Genomic DNA, 17075 nt, shown 5'->3' with positions numbered 1-17075 from the left:
AATTCATTTCCTCCCTTATCATTTATCATAATTTTCTAAGTACCATGAAGATTCTTTTAACTGATTTAACAAATCAGGGTATTTCAAATCTATTTCATGCCACATCATAATTAATAATGCTTAGTGAATTCTTTTTTGATAATCCAACTTGCAAAGACCACTAGATTTAATTTTAAAATAAAACATTCCTTTCATGAAGTTAATATTAACCATGTGACAATCTGACAACCAAATACAGATTAAGTATTTTTGTTCAATTTTCTCACTATAAAATAATAAAGCTAAACTTCATGACTTAAAGTTCCTTTATTAACCTGTCTCTTTAAGCCTTTAACTGCTGTCATTATCCCTCACTTCTATTATCCATAACCTATCCTTCCCAAATAGCAAAAAAAAATTACTGGAAAAATAAAAAAAGCAACATTTTTAACAGGGCTTTGTGCCAGGCACATACATAATTCATTTAATCCCTATAACCCTATAATATAAAGTACCAAGGAGGAACAAGAGGCAAAGAGGAGTATAAACAACTTCCTCCAAGGTCGCACAGCCAGTAAATGATTCAGAGTATTTTGAACCCAAATGGCCTGACTCCAGAGTTCCTGATCTTAACCACTATAAATGTTTTCTCTAGAACCTTCTGTCTTGTTTGTCCATTAATCCAGAAGCAATCCTGATCCATGCATGCTAACAGTAAAATACAAAACCAAGATGCATCATCCATTTTTCTGGCATCAATTCCTGCCATTACTGAGTCCAACGAATTATTTTCTTAATTTTTTTTGAACAATTCCACTTACTTTCCATACCACAGAACTTAGAATGCTTGTGTATCTTTTTATAAGATATTCTTAAGTGTCTTTTGTACATTTATTTTTTGTGTTCCCAAGCAGAAAGAAACACTCCATTCACAGCATGGCAAACATCAAGGAGAACTTTCCTAAGAAATTCTAATTATTATTAATAATTTAAGATGCTCCCTCACACACATGTTAATTCTTCACAGTAAGAGAAAACAGTAAAGCACAATTTGCTTCATTCACAAGAAAGCACAGTCAATACTCTTCATACTTTTTTGGTACTACCACCAGCAAACTTCTTCTGGAGGAAAAAATTCCAAATTTGGTCATGCATCAGAATCACCTGGAACATCCTTCTAGAATTAGACGCTGGGCCTAATGCAGACATTCTGAATTGGAACGGTTATTTGTAGAGGTGGAAAGCACCCAAGTAGTCTGCATTTTAAAACTCCACAGATGACTCTCAGTCAGTCTAAGAATTAGGATTTGTAAATTTCTATTTTTAATGTGGGAGGGATATATCTGATTCACCTTTGCCTCACTCACCAGGGTTAAGCAAGTAAGCCCTTAATAAATACTAAATTCCTGTTAACTATCTCCTTCAAGTACACTCCACAACCCACTACCAACCCTACTGTCTGAACTTCAAGTAATGTTACCCTCTCTTACTTACCAAACCCAAATAAAAAAGGTTTAGAACACCTGTACCTGTGTATGTAACTGGGTTATTTTTATAGCTGGACAATCTTTTCTATGTTGCATGCATCTGTTATGTGAAGAAATCTGTAATTTTAGAGTAGAAATCGACATTTTTCTGTATAGCACTTACAGGAGCATCTGAATTCACATTGTATTTAACTTACAGGGTCTGTACTATCAATTGAAAGCTTAAAGCATACTCACACCAATCTTTTCTTCTATGAGTTGCCGAGCATAGTCTATTTGCTGAGGAGTGCCACGGATTGTAAATAACTTCATATTAGGATCTGCATTAGGTGGAGGATTTCTCTGAAGTTCTATTCTTGCACCCGACTGTTGGCTTATGCTTTTTATGGTTTCACCTCCTAAAAGCAAAACACAGTAATTTCTCTAACGATTCAACAAGAGGAGCTATTCAAAGGAAACCCGGTCATCTTATGGCCATTAAGAAGAAAGTTTTGACCAGTATCCCATTTGCCAATATTCTATAAGGAGTTTCCATTTATTCCACAGTTTAGATCAATTTATATAAATCATTTCATGCTTCTCTTAAAATATATTTTAGTTTTAAGATATAACTTAATGTCTGTACCTAACCTTAAAATGAATGATAACATCAAAATACCTGCTTCACAGAAATTGCTTTAATAAGCAATGCAAACATAAACTAACACAATTATTTAAAAACTCAAAAATTTAAAACCATGTGTCAGGAAAAAGCAAAATAAATAAGAATACTCAGACCTCTTGTTAGGTCAGAAGAAAAGTTAAGAAACACTAGTAATTAAACTATTGGTCCCCTTTTCTAGAAGCCAGTGTAATTCAAATCCCACTCTCTAAGTACACATACAGTCCTTCATTTATGTCTCAGTTGTCATGAATCAGTGTTAACACTTTTCAACTAAAACACAGCCAAGGAAAAAAATTATTGCTACTCATTTACAACAGCAACAGAAATAGCATCCAGAAAAATTAGATAAAGGTTTAATTTTTAACCACACATTAAAACATTAAGAGTTTTAAATATATTGCCTTTTCCTATTATTAATCCAGTTTTCCCAGTTGGGACAATGAAATTAAATTCCTGTAGTCCACCAGGTGGTCCCATGTTCCAGTTGCCTTGACCTCTACCTCTTCCTCGACCACCAGGTCCAGGTCCACCAGGATTGCCAGCCTAAAGAGAAGAAGGACAAGAAGGAAAGACAAAGTCAGAAATATATTCTTCTTTTCACCATAAAATTATTACATGTCTATTTCATCTTCCAAAATCAGAAATTTAGAGACACTGGGAGATGCCTTAGCCCAAATAATCAGCAAGTGACAACCACCATTCATTCTTTTCATACTGTGGTGAATAAGGTAGTGCACTTATGTAGCTGCTTTCCTGCTCCAAGATGTCTACCTCAAAGCAATTTAAACTTTCTACCTATTAATAAAATATCATCAAACATTCTAGTTAAAAAAACATATTTTCAGATTTAATGAAGGAAAACGGTTTTTTTTTTAAAGAAAACAAAACAATGAAAACATTAACATTCTATCAAACCTGAACACTTCGAAGAAGGTCTGTAATAATTTCTGCGGCATGCTGACATCGGTCTGGAGGTCCTGTTATTTGTGCTATTCTATCAGGTGTTGTTCCGTCATCTTCAAAGCAAAGAAAACAAATTGGATTAATTTAACATTAAACGTGTCAAAAGTAACTGCTGCCAACACTTAAAAAAATTAAATACGTGGACTTACCTGGCTTAAACTGAATTCGAACACCAGCATCATTTTGTATTTTTTTAATCATCTCTCCATTTCTTCCTATTACAATGCCAACAGCAAATCTTGGAATGGGGACCTTATGCAAAGAAGACAGTATTAGGAAAGTCATTTCCTGAAAAACTAATCTCCCTCAAATCATAAAAGCACTATACTTAAATAGGTTGACAAGACACATGATATACATTCTGTATTCTAAGGTGGAAAGTGAGGAGGAAAAGACGATACAAAGTTAGAGAAGGCTATATAACACAAAACAGGGAAAACACATTTATTTATGAATAAGCATCTAAGCATTTCTTAATGGTATTTTTACTTACATCTATCCCTTCATTTCCTCCTATTCTTGACCCATACTCATTTCGAACTTCTCTGAAACCACCTTGATCACGAATTAACTCTAACACCATTTCCTTGGCTTGCTGAAGTAGAAAAAAATTACCCAATTTAGAAGGCATGTCTCAAAACACTATAATCATTCATGCATGTTTTTGCCCACTCTGCCATCCACCCCAAAACCTTCTTTGTAAAATATAAACTTAGATTTACTTGAACTTTGTATGGGTCTCCTGTAATCCTAAGAGGTTTGTCAGCACCAGTGTTCTGAGGTCCATCTTGGATCATAACCATTTTAACTCCAGCCCGCTCCTATTAATCAAACAAAACTGTATATATTAACAGAAAGGAACAGGTTTCAAAACAGACAAAAACTAATCATTTTACAAACATAGTAATACCTGAAGTTGTTTAATAGTCTCTCCCCCCTTTCCAATAACTAATCCTGCCTTGCTAGCTGGAATCATGATTTCTTGAACTGCATTTCCTGGTCCATCACCATGATGGAAGCCAGGGGCTGGTCTTCCTTTTTCAACAATCTGGTCCAGTAACCGTTTTGCTGACCTGTTAACAAATAGTCAATGCAAAATAATATAATCAGATACTTCACCCATCCTAATTCAGGTTTAGGTGTCTGAAAACTAAATTACAACGATTTTAATTAAAAGATACCATCAGTGTCAAAGATCAAAACCATGGAATAAATTTTCTAGGTATATAATCTTCAATATTTTTGAGAATAGTCCGAAATTTCCAAGAAGACACACCCTACTTCTAAAGTTATCTCAGAATTAAGCTAATTCTTCCAAAAATTAAATGAGGTATTTCCTTTTTAAACCTCCACTTTGGTTATTCACATGTTAAAATTTGTTTGTTCATTCAACAAATACTCAAGAAATGTCAACTGTGTGTCAGGTACTATTCTAGGTAGCAGGGTTACAGCACTGAAGTACACAAACAGGGTTTTTGCTGGCATGGCTTAACTTCATTAAGTAAAAACAGCATGTAAATAAACAACATGTCATTTGTTAAGTGCTACAAAGAAAATCAAAGCAAGAGAAAATGTTTGTGTGTGTGTATGTGTGTGCGTGCGCGCGCACGTGCGCGTGCGGGCGCCTGTGCCTGTGCAATGATGTTATTTTATGCAAAACAGACCAATGACCTGAGGGGAAAATGTTCCAAAGAGAAGAAATGAGAAGTTGAAGGGACTCACATGGGAAGCATGCTTGATGTGCCAGGGTGGTGGCTATCTCTAAGCGAGTGGTCCACTGTGTTAAACAAAGCTAAAAGGCTGAATGATGTGGTGGCCATTCATGATCTTGAGAAGAGCAATTTCATGGAACAGTGGGAATTAAAAGCCTGACTGGTGTGAGTTCAAGACAAAATGAAAACAGAGGCAGATGATACAGCAAGTAGAGCTACCACTCTTAAGGAGATTTTTTTGGCAAAAGGGAGCAAAGAAATAGAAATGTGAGATTCAGGGATTTGTTTTCGTTAAAATAAAGGAATTTTCAAGCATGTCTGTATGGTGTTAGAAACTACCTAGAAAAGGGGAAAATTAATAGTCTAGGCGAAAGCTGGTTCAATCACAGGGACAATATTCTTCAGTAAGAAGGAAGGGCTGGCACATGATTTTCATACTTACTGGACAGATTCAGGTGTTCCAGTTAACATACAAGACCTTTCTGGAAGGCCACCACTGTCTACAATTAAAAACAAACAAAAAAAAATCTGAGGTCAAGAAAAGATTAATAGTATCATTTTCACTAGCAATTTAAAAAATATGCTAGTTTTCTTGTCACTATGAAAACAGCAAGAGAATAACATTACCAGGAGCTATCTGTATTTTGCATCCAGATTCCTGTTGTATGCGTGAGATCTGTTCACCTCCTCTGCCAATTACTAGTAAGAAAAAAGAAAATATTTGCTGAAAGATTTTTAAGTATGCTTTGATTACGTTTTCAAAGCTTTAAAAACTTAGGTTACTTACTAAATCCAACCATTCCATCTGGAACTTTGTATTCTTCTGTCATTACAGACCTGCTAAGAAATAACAGAAACAAACATTTTCCTTCAAAAAAAGGTAAGTTGTTCACATAAAAGGTAAACATAAAAATGGAAATCTGATGGCTTAAATTAGGTTTCTAGACACACGCTCAAAAATAAAAAAATGGGGCTTGAGTAGTTAAAGTCAGAATCTTAATTAAGGTGACATATCAAATAAGGAGGGTATGATAGAACGTTTGAAGGCATAAACACAAAGAAGCTGGGGTAGAGTTCAGGAAATCTCATCTTAACAGTTAACTTTAATTCACCTTAGTTCTTCTAAAATGTGGAATTCTAATTCCACACATCCTTCCAAATTACAAATATATTTCATTCAAAAAGAAAATAGGTGATAGAGAATGATCAGTTTAAATCAAAGGAAATGAACCACACACATGACCCCCACCCCGCAAATTCACTATACACTAACTTGGTTATGTTTCACATACAGTTCAACTAAAACTTGCAAAGTACTCTTTGAAAAGCTGTTATTTGACTATACCTTTGCTGCTGATGCATCGGTGGTAACTGTGTTCCGAAAGCTACCAAAAAATTAAGTAAAATGAAAAATTTAAATTTAAGTTGACATGTTTAATACAATCATATTAAGAAATTCTAAAATCTTTCCCTGATAACACCTTGAAGACAGCAAAATTTTATGCAGAATACTTAAAACTGACAGTGAGCAGTAAAGTCAGTGAAAAGGCAGACATTAGCAATAGCACACTAAAAAATGGTCTTTTTTCAAGTGGCATAAGCAAAGATTAAGAAATGCAAGTATAAAATAAACTGAATATATATGTAAAATAATTGAGCAACCAAATATTAATATATACATGGCCATAATTGAAGTGAGAGATTATAAATATAGGAAAAATATTTTTACAAAGAAATTCATTCAAAAAGAAGTTTTGGCCTTCAACTAACTTCAAAGATACCCAATAAACATAGGAAAACAAAGCCCTGATTAAAATCCACAATTACTTTAGCTTTTAACCCAATTTAAAATAAATACTTACAGTCATTTTGAGGAGCAACTTTCTTAGCGTCTGGCTGATCTGCAAAATTAAGAGTCTTTTAATTTTTTTTTGCCAATAAGCACAAATATAAGACTTAGCTCCCCCGTGCCCAAGCAAGAATACCAATATAAACATTTACTGAAAAGCTGAGGGTATGGCTTATCATTTGAACCCAACCACCAAAACTCAGCCCAAACATTTAGTAATTGAAAGAAAACTGCATTTCTTTCATTCTCTTCATGTTTAAAAGATGCACAGACATTAAAAAAAATTTTTTTTACTGAATCAAATCACTGACCTTAGTGTATGTTAAGCACTTTAGAACGATACATGACAAAGTATTTAGTCCGTTACTAGCAAAATATCACACGCTAAAGTCTAATGATGCTTCCCACTGTTGGAACTGAAGACTGGAAGGAAAAAAAACTATCAAACTGTGAAAATTTGACATATCAAAAGTTGAGTGTATCTGACAGTGACCACAAAGCTATGCAAAATAAATAAATAAAAAATCACATTACAAGGCAATCTCAATCTAAACTCTTCTATTGTTCCTAACCAAACATTTCACAGCATAAACTTCAGCAGAAACTCAAACAACTACATGACTGCATCTTTATCTACATCCTTTACACAGAAGAATACAATGCATACCTTGGAGTAGGCAACCTATAGCTGAAAGTACTACATTCTCCTCCCCCCTTCAAACTTAATGATTAAACATCAGAATGTTGCGCAGCAAAAATTCAGACACATAATCCAAGGAATATTTGTGTTCATTTAAGAATCCACTGGTTTATTTCACGTTTACATACTGAACACAGGTAATAAATAAAAACTCCTGCCTTTAAAAGGAGAGGGCATTCCCTCCCAGTGTGTTGTACTGCTCGGACTTGTCCAAGAGCCATCTACACATAAAATAAAAAGAATACATTACATACAACATCTGAAGCATCATTAGCTCATTTTTCTTGTATATTAATACCTCACTATTAATGTGAAAGACAAATAAAAGGAAACCAAATACTCCTGGTCAAAAGCTACAAATACATTCTATAGGCTCATTCAGAATCCTCCTTTTAAAAAAAGTAAAAAGAAAATGACAAAAAGAAAATGTATCAAAATTCATATATCAAATCTAAAACAAAAAATACGTGCAGACTTCTAAGTTCAGAAGCTTCAACAATTGTTTTTTAAAAAATACAAGGCACTGTATATCTACTGTTTTAAGCCACATTTTGAGTTAAACCTAAAACACAAAACAAGGTACTAAAACAAACAAAAAAGTAACAAAAAATGGTATAACTTGCAACACTCTAAAGTAGCAAACTATAGCAACTTCAACCTTTAAAGTGGTATCTGAAATAGCAAAATAATGAAACAACAGCATCTCAGATTAATTCATGTATGATGAGAAGAACCAGTGAAATGTCTCCTAAGCATTTTATATTTTTGTTTTCTTCAGTATATTAACAAGTTGTCTGTGCAAACTGTGAATCTGGCATAATCCTAAAAGAGGGAAAATGATGTTTTCTAGTAAGACAAAACTGGCTGGTTAACTCAAATTTTACCTACCTTGTCTAGGTCTCTTTTCCCTCCCTCTCCTTGAAGCCAAAATAAACCTTACAATTTTAGGAACCTTATGATAAAAGTAATATTTCAAAAAAAGAACACTTAAAAATATTAAAATCCACTTCATCTAAACTCTGTATAAAACAATTTAAAACATTTATTGCTATAACTTACCTCCATCTTCCAAAGGCCTTTTTTGTCCCCCATAACCATAGTCATTTGAATTCAGTGATGTACCAGCATCACCTCCAATTTTTGCAGCAATCTAAAAAAACAGAAACAAACCATCATTAAGGATAGCATCATAACTACTATATAGCTATTCAGCACTAAATTTCCTCACGTATTTTCTAATACATTTGTTTGCTAAATATCTATCAGATAAGCAAATTAATTTGGTAGAAAGATGAAGTAAAATTACAGTTCAATTTATTACTACCATTAATAACTTCAGAGAGTTAACAATCATCATCTGGAATTAAGCTTCTGACACATCTCTGTAAAAATAAAGCAGTAATCAATTGTAAATTTTTAGAAGACTGCTTAAATAGCTTTGGGGAAAATCTGGATCCTAATTCTGTCTTCTCTGCAGCTCTTTCCCATGGCTCTTCAAAAGCTCTGTGTTGGCAGAGAATGTGATCACCTTATGGGGCGCTAAGGCTGTGCTATCTTAATAGGGTAAACGCTAGTCGTATTTGGTTAGAGTACTTGATATGTCTAGTCCAAACTGAGATATAGCTGAAGTGTAAAATACACACTGGATATTGACAACTTAGAACAAATACAAAGAATGCAACGCATCTCAAAAATTTTTGTACTGAACACGTTAAAATGGTAATATTTTGAATATGTTGGGTTAAATAAAATATGTGACTTGCATTTTATTTCTACTGGACAATCTTTTTCCAAGGAAACATGGGGAGGTGTGGGGAGAAGCCTGGGAATTTGTATGTCTAAGAAAGTCTCAGCTGTAGAACCACAACTTAGTTCATTCTTGGAGACTTTCACCTTTTAGAGTGAGGAAAGTAATTGCCTGCACTTGATCAAATAAACATCAAGAAATACCAGTCTCAAGTCACAAGTACCCCATAACTAGGAGATATTCACTGCACTTTTCTATGAAGGGAAAATGAAACTAATATTGCTGAATGCCAGCAAAGGCCAAACTCTACATTATAATAAGTGTTTTACACTCCTTTTGTCACTGAATCATCATAACTATGTGAGGTAGGGAGTACTTAGTGAGATAGATACCCATTTTGTAACTGAAAAAAATCTGAAGGGGTAACTTAACTAAGGTTACATAGTAAGTCAATAGTAGATAAGTCCCAATTTCTGTACACTTCCATGGCAATTACTACAAGGGGTAATCACCAAAGATGGGTGATGGGCTTATTAGACTTCATTATATTATTCTTTCAATTTTGAGTATGTTTGAAATTTTCCATGATAAATTAAACAGAAAATAAAGTTTTTGGTAACTGGAATTCTCCCAAAGAAATCTTGATGTGGAATTAAACCAAGTGCCTCAAGCTTCACTATAATTAGAAAACTGGAAAGGATAAGAGTATTCAATGACTTGAATTCAATATGCATCATGTAATTCCTATATATATGGAAATATCAGTTCCCACATACTGACTATACTTCCTAGGGTTCCTAGATTTCCCTTTTCCTCCTCTGTAAATGCAAACACCTATCACAAAGCATATTTGGATTAAGTATAAAAATGCTTGATAAAAAAAGTATACAATTATGTATTTCCTGACTCTCTGGAGCTTTGGTCAATCTAACCTACCTTAATCATCTTTCACTTTCTTAAAAGCCTGTTCATATCTTTGATCTAATTAAAATCTTATTTCTTCTCTGAAAGTTTTCTTCATTACACCTGAAACTGTTTTTCTACCCTTCAGTTTTAAAGCACTCAGCACTTGAATTGTTCCTCAGGAACGTAAATACACTGCTGGGCACTGATGTTATAAGGAAAGTGTTTCAGGTCAGAGAAAACAGTACTGTTAATGAAGGAAAATGTTTAGGCCGTTAATACCTTCTGCAGTTAGCTTTTATAAACACTACGAGTTTGTAGAGCAGCACTCCTCCAACTCCAAGGAACTTCTGCACAGAGAAAGGATACTTATTTATACTCTCCTATTCACTGAATAGTTCTAAAACTATCCAAATGAAAATCATAGTTGATCCTTAGTTCACTCAGAAGAACCAGTTAACATCATCTCAAAAATTCAGAACCAATACAAAGATATCAGAAAAGAGCTTCTGGTAAAAATACTAACAAATTTGACCAGTTTTCAAAAATCAGTAGAAAATATACACTCTCTAGGTCACTACAAAGGATTAATTTAAGAGGAACAACAATTCCTAAAATCAACCTCTAACTATATAAAATTCTTATGAGACTAGTAGAATTAATTTACAACAAAAATTCAAGCTTTCCATTTGGACCCTCCATACTTAAACAAGTAAATTTTTTTGTGCTTTCATTATTTTAACATTTTCCATCTTTCTTCATTATAGATTATTCCTAGAATCCAAGAATTCTGGAGTTAAATGGAAATTTAAGAGATTATTCAGTCATACCACTGATTCTGGAGATTAAAAGGACAATTACAAAAACAACAAACAACAACAACAACACATTAAAGGCTGATTTTCAGAAGTAAATTACCTAAATGCCAAAAATGACTAACTCCTAATTTTCAGTGCATTCACTACATGCTTCCTTAGGCTTTGGGGTCTGACTGTGATTTGGAGTGGGCAGTAATTCTGGTTTTACTGCTTTGTGCCCTTGCCAAATCTTCTTAAGCATCTGTGCCCCACTCAATCTCTTATGTACAAAAGACGACAGTTTCTATACTTACCTTTTAGGAAAGTTGTGAGAAGTAAATTAATACTACAAGATATGCTTAGCACACAGCCTAATATGTAGCATATAAACTGCCAGTTATTATGAACAAATCAGCAAACTATAATTCAATCATAAAGCAGGGTCCATAAGGCTTAAAATATTTGATTTTAAAAACTTTTAACTGATTTTTTTTTGTCCTGGCCAAAAACTTTGAAGAACAGTTATTTTCAAAACAAAACATTACTACTTTATTAAAGTTACCTGTTGATTCAATTTAATAACTATTGAATACTATGGGCAAAGTCCTAATGGATTCAGTTCCTATGCACCAGAAATGTGAAGAGGCTAGAAATATTACTAGGCTACCATTTAATTGACAGCACTGTCCCCTCTCTACAGCCCAGGAATCTTTGGTTATTAAAATCAAGCTTTGCTACCCTGTCTCCAAACATTAAACAGCAACAACACTCAAATGCTAGTTTTTACTGAAGAGATTAATGGTAAGTTAAAAAGTCAGTAATTCTACTTTATAAATTTTTCATTGCATTCAAACAACATAATTCAGTTTGAATTACTTTCACAATGACCAGGGAAGAGATGTCAAGAATTGAGTACTTAATGACTAATAATCGTTTAGAGGGGAAGTGATGAAGGTTGATATTCTTGTTTATCCTGTGATTTAGCACTCTACTTGGTCTCAATCTCTAATTTACTTCTATCTTCATATAACTGTAAGGGGAAAAAAAGTAGATACACTTTAATTTCCCAATGTTTCAGAGACTAAACTTGTTATTAGTGGATCACTAAAGATCTAAGAATTTCAACTTCACTCTCTGCAGTTACAGCGTAAAATACACAAACGTAAATTTCTGAAGTATACAGGTTGGAAACCCTAAACTAGAGAAGCAATCTGATGTCTGTGTGCTGGATTTAGCACACAAAATAATATAAAAATCTGGCAGTTTCACATAAAAAAAATAAACTACTAAAATTCTCTGGGGAAAAAAATGGAGAATTCAGCCTGAAGTGCCAGATGGCAACAATCAGCTAGAGTAAATGCTACTAGCATTTACTAGATAGAGACCAGGGATCCTAATTATTTGTTCTGCTTTCCTGCATAACAAAGAACTGACCAGCTAAAATGCCAATAGCTGTCCCACTGGCACACAGCTCCTTGAGGGCAAGAAGCTGTCCTTACAGCTCTTCCTTCCAAAGAGCATAGCACAATACTCTGGACAAAGAAAAGAAATGTAAGGTTAGATAGGGATTTTGGAAATATAATTCAGTATCCATTTGATATAGATAAGGAAAAAAAGCAGTTCATATATTTAACCTAACTTGTTCCTTCAGTCCAAGCACTTCTCCCTATACTCCACTTACATAAACAGACAAGCAACTACAACTGATATATGGAGGCATTCTCAAATGCAACCAGAACGGAAAATTCAACTCAAATGCTAACCTTGAGAATCTCAGATTTAGAACCAATTTCGTAGAAATAATCAAATTACAGCAAAGACATTTGTAAATCATATTACAGCAAGGGCATGTTGAGCTATGGACATATAAACAGAAAGCAAGACGTTCCACAGTTTGACAATTTCTATATTAAAAAAGCAGACAAACTTAGTAAGAAAATTGTGCCTAGAAGTTGTATCCATCTGTATCTTTTCTCACCTCATTTTCCACCCTCCTTCCCCTACCCAATTCTATCCTCCAATGACTTCACTCTTAGTTTTTTTTCATCTTCTAAACCCCATACCTTTGCACATGCTGCTTCTTTCTCCACTGGTCAAACCTTCACTCATTCTTTAATGCCTCGCTTAGAACATCAGTCCTTTACTTTGGCAGTTAGGTACCCCACTCCCTGGTGTTAGGTATAGTGCCTGATTCACAGAAGAACTAGAAACGTTTAAGAACAAACGAATTAACAGTGCCCATACTGTGTCTACTGCTTGAAAGCATTAATCAGGTACTATTCTTTTGCATTTGGTTCCTTGACTATATCATAAATTTCTAGGAGGCAGACATCCAATTAACATAATTAGATCTCAATATCTAAGTACAGTGTGCAGCAAATTAATTCAATATGCTAGGTGCATAAAATAATTCAGGTGATTCTTCCAAACCCATTTAGTAGGAGTTTGTCCTCATAAATACAGTCGCCATTCTAAGCATGTTCAGAAGTAATAAAAATTCGGTGAAGAAGTCGAAAAATTAGTATTAAAGATAACTCTGCTGACTCCTTGGAATATTTCTGAGTATAAATAAGTACAGGTACATTTTAATTTATAATGTCTTCCCATAAAAATACAAATTATTTCTACACCACTTCAGATTTTTTGGGAAGTTAACTCCTAAGGTAACCAAAACATACCACAAAATTAGTTTCTGATTACCATTAACTTAACACTATACTCTAAAAATGTCTAGCACCTAACATGCATCGTGTCATAGGAGAGTAAGATTCTTTTGCTAAACACAAGCCCAAACCAACATCATACACTTTTCAGTTACAATCAAAGGATTATCTAAATAAAGTTCAAATTAAATTCTGGAATACAACGTACTTTTTTTTTTAAAACAGTTTTCGTTTGGGAAAAAAGTGGCTTCAGGGCAAATATACACACCTACGTAACACAAAGAGGTCTGGTCAGTTTACGACTCTGAACAGAGAGGCAGATTCAAATTGAAACTTCGGGTATAATGGGCCTGAAGCCATTTTGAGAAACAAGGGGGAAGGAACGGTAGAACACACGTAAATCCCGCCCTGAGAAGGGATTCCAACTCGGGATATTAGTTCTCTCTTAATTCTCTTCCTTGAAGGTGTGAAAGTGAATTATACCGACAGGTTAATTGAGAGAGAGCCCGAATGGGCTGGAAGCTCTAAAGACTGCTTTAATGACAGATCCCTTCCCTTACTATGGCTTGAGGACAGACCCTAGCCCTTTCCCAAACTCCCATTACCAGAACATTCCATGCTATTGTGTAAAACTACGCGCGGTTTATCCCATGCAGGAGGATGTTCACTCTGAGGAAAAGGAAAATACTAACTCCTTGAAGGAAAAAGCGCGAGTGCCGCAGAAGCGGGAGAAAAACCTAAAGCCATCTTCGCGTAAGACGCGTTGGGGTTCAAAGCAGTTTAGACATCAAGAACACAAAACCCAGTTCCAGACTCTAATCAGTATTACCAACGTGGGAAACGTGAGTCTCCTCACATTTCAGAGCCCGGAAGGGCACTTTTTTCCTCTTCCTCAAGCGCGAAGAAGTAGCGGCCTACTCAGCCAGCGGCCAATTACCGTGAGCTGTCGGGATCCCGCCGCGGGCTCCAGCCTTACCTGCCGGGCTCTCTGCAGCGCATCTTTGAAAGCATCGTTAACTCCTCCACCACCGCCGCCACCGCCTCCACCACCAGCTGAGCCAGAGGACGGTGGAGGCACTGTTGAATAGTCTGCCATGCCTACACTACAGTGGCCACTACCGCTTCTTCGCAGAGACCTCTCAGCCAACTGCTAAGAAAGAAAGAAAATGGCGGCCGTCGAGGCTGTATCACATTCTTGTGCGACCATCGTGCCGTAAAGGGGCGGAGACTGGAAGAAGAAAATCTCGCGATGTTTTGAAGCAACGCGTTGGTGTCTCGGGGGGTGGGGCTGGGAAAAAAAAAAAGTCTCGAGCTGTCGCGAGAATTGTTTATAGCGTTCGCGTGAATGGGGGTTACTTTGGCGCCTCCTCTCTGTGCGTTCTTGGGTTGCGGTTGTGCGGTTGTTCCACTAGGGTGGTGGGTAAGGCTGGCATGGCGACCGCGGTTTGCGCAAATTTTTGAAAGCCTGAAGAAAAGGAGTAGTTGTTTCTTGTCGGTCGCAGCCTCATGGAGGTAGCAGGGGTAGGTTTTCTGCCGAGGGTCATTCTTTGTATCCTTGAGGAAGGGAATGACGTCAACGGGCGTAACGACGGCGCAACAGTGTCTCGGGAGCGCTGCAGCGGGGAGTGCGCCCCGGAGAAGCGCCCGGGTCGCCGCGCGGGGATGCTCCCGAAACCGTCCGCCCGGCCTAGCGGGAACTCGGCGTGATTTTCAGGGTAGTAAAGTGTCCTATATTTTATTTCTGGATTGTCCGATTTTTAAAACATTTATCACGAATAGGGATGAAGTAAAGTGTCCCTGTATTTTACTTTTAGATTGTCAGATTTTTACATTTTTATCACAAGTGGGGACGAATTCAGGCTGGAGGCCTTAGTTCTCGAGCTGATTTCGAAGTTTCTGTGTAGATAATGTGGATGAGGCTGCAGCAATATGACTGCCCTTTTCTTTACCTTTAAAAAGCGTGGTTCTTGCAAAATCAGTTTTAACCAGACCTAGTAACCTAGATTCATCGTATGTGTCCATGGCCAATTTTACTGAGGTCCTTACCGTTAAGAACTGCATCCATTCCTTGACTAAAATTGGCTTTGCGGCTTCTAAGAAATTAGTTTCCCCAGCCGCAACCTGTGAGAATGCAAATGTAATGTTCTGTGTTATTATCCCGGGACCAGATTTTTCTGTTTTAATTTTCTATTTGCTTCAAGTATCAGGTAGTTTCCAACGTTTCTTCAGACCTTCCAGAGCATATCGTGGCACATAATTTACTGCATTAATGATAGTAGTTTCAGACTCATTAGGATGCATTAGGAGTTGATCACAGTTAATTTTTTCCCGCAAATTCTTTTCCTTTAGGTAACAAAGAATGAGGTAAAATGAACTCTACCAACTTTGAGTATTTTGTGTTTTGTGAATTAAGTCTCAAAGAGTACTTTTCCGATTGCTAGTCTCAGTAATTGGGAGAGATGTGCGCTGCAGTCTTCCTGATAACCAAAAATTAATGTGTCCACTTGCTCAAGGCCCAAAGTCAGATAGCTTAACAGTTCTGTGCACCTAGATGCAAGTGGACCATCGTTTTCCTCTAATGAGCTTTGCCTACCATCTTATCTATTTATAGGTCTAATTACCTTTTCAGTGTGCATAGCTATCTATTTAAATTTGAGAGGAATTTGTATTTGGAAAAGCAGTGAATGTATTGGACTACAGATTTAAGCATGATTGGTAAAAAGAAAAACTAAAAGTAGTGTTGAGTGGTATTGCTAAATAGGATTTTTTCAATTGTGTTTTGAGAAAGTACCCAATAAAGGCATTTGTTAGTAATTGATTTTTTTCAAATTTAATAATTAGACTTGTATGCCAATGAGTCCTGGTCAACACAGTGTTAACCACAGAATGATATAATTTATCTCAAAAGAAATAAAACTTTATTTCATGTATGCCACAATTTTAGTTGTCTCTAAGTATTGAAAATAAGTAAGGACCTCTATTTCTAGTGTTTTGGTAGATTCTCCTAGAAGTGTGGGTATTCTCAGACAGTGGAACCATTTGGATTCTGTCTAGGTCAGAATTTCTCAACATCATTATTATTGACACTTTATGCCCAGATAATTCTTTGTTTTGTAGCACTAGTGTACATTGTAGTATGTTTAGCAGCATCCTTGGCCTCTACCCATAGATGCCAGTATCACAACCCTCCCACCTCCCAGTACCAATTGTGACACCCAGAAATGTCTCCAGATACTGCAGATGTCCCCTAAGAGGCAAGATCACAGTGAGAACCACTGGTCAGCCTTGATTCCTGCCTCTGCTTTTCCATCAAGAAGACCTGTTTACCATACTTAAAAGGTACATTCCAAATTTCATCACTTTTCACCTCCACTCCTTGCAAGTTACTGTCACTTCAATCTTGGACTGTTACAGTAGCATCCTAGGTGGTTTTTCTGCTTCTACTCTTACATCTTCACAATTTACTTTTAAAAATTAAGAAATTTTGTATAGAAAAGTATGTAATATATATGTAACAGTTCAGAAGTAACAAGCACCCATGTATCTACAGGAATGTTCTCTGAGGAATAGACCAGTATTTTTGAAGCTCAAGGGTGCCTCTACCTGATTGT

General features: G+C 35.8%; 2 protein-coding genes across 47 annotated transcripts in view; one reads left to right on the top strand and one right to left on the bottom strand.

The window, feature by feature from the left end:
* Window positions 1–14826, bottom strand: part of FUBP1 (far upstream element binding protein 1) — a 31949-nt gene extending 17123 nt beyond the window's left edge. For 14 of the 33 annotated variants that reach the window (XR_001459190.3, XR_001459191.3, XR_001459195.3 and 11 more), the window contains exons 1-15: window positions 14441–14826; window positions 8414–8504; window positions 7513–7575; window positions 6668–6706; window positions 6151–6190; window positions 5593–5645; window positions 5433–5504; window positions 5248–5305; window positions 4004–4166; window positions 3816–3914; window positions 3587–3688; window positions 3243–3345; window positions 3046–3146; window positions 2532–2673; window positions 1704–1864 (exon numbers count right to left, since the gene is read on the bottom strand). Coding sequence is in view for 24 of the 33 variants with exons in the window: in XM_072974152.1 (XP_072830253.1) it covers window positions 1704–1864; window positions 2532–2673; window positions 3046–3146; window positions 3243–3345; window positions 3587–3688; window positions 3816–3914; window positions 4004–4166; window positions 5248–5305; window positions 5433–5504; window positions 5593–5645; window positions 6151–6190; window positions 6668–6706; window positions 7513–7575; window positions 8414–8504; window positions 14441–14560 (1407 nt within the window). In the remaining 9 variants the exon portion in view is untranslated. Of the gene's footprint in view, window positions 1–1703; window positions 1865–2531; window positions 2674–3045; window positions 3147–3242; window positions 3346–3586; window positions 3689–3815; window positions 3915–4003; window positions 4167–5247; window positions 5306–5432; window positions 5505–5592; window positions 5646–6150; window positions 6191–6667; window positions 6707–7512; window positions 7576–8413; window positions 8505–10286; window positions 10306–14440 lie in introns of those variants that run through there. The other 19 variants (XR_001459202.3, XR_012079013.1, XR_004192380.2 and 16 more) reach the window with 5 other exon arrangements.
* Window positions 14827–14848: 22 nt separating this feature from the next.
* The window catches only part of DNAJB4 (DnaJ heat shock protein family (Hsp40) member B4), a 37019-nt gene continuing 34792 nt past the window's right edge, over window positions 14849–17075 (top strand). For 4 of the 14 annotated variants that reach the window (XM_072974178.1, XM_072974165.1, XM_072974169.1 and 1 more), the window contains exons 1-2: window positions 15057–15179; window positions 16634–16803. The gene's annotated coding sequence lies outside the window, so the exon portion shown is untranslated. Of the gene's footprint in view, window positions 14986–15054; window positions 15180–16633; window positions 16804–17075 lie in introns of those variants that run through there. The other 10 variants (XM_072974171.1, XM_072974172.1, XM_072974167.1 and 7 more) reach the window with 8 other exon arrangements.

The sequence above is a fragment of the Vicugna pacos genome, chromosome 13 (assembly GCF_048564905.1).
Source record: "Vicugna pacos chromosome 13, VicPac4, whole genome shotgun sequence".
NCBI classification, from domain to species: domain Eukaryota; kingdom Metazoa; phylum Chordata; class Mammalia; order Artiodactyla; family Camelidae; genus Vicugna; species Vicugna pacos.
Note: the sequence above shows the minus strand (reverse complement) of the source record. Positions and strands in the feature narration are given on the sequence as shown.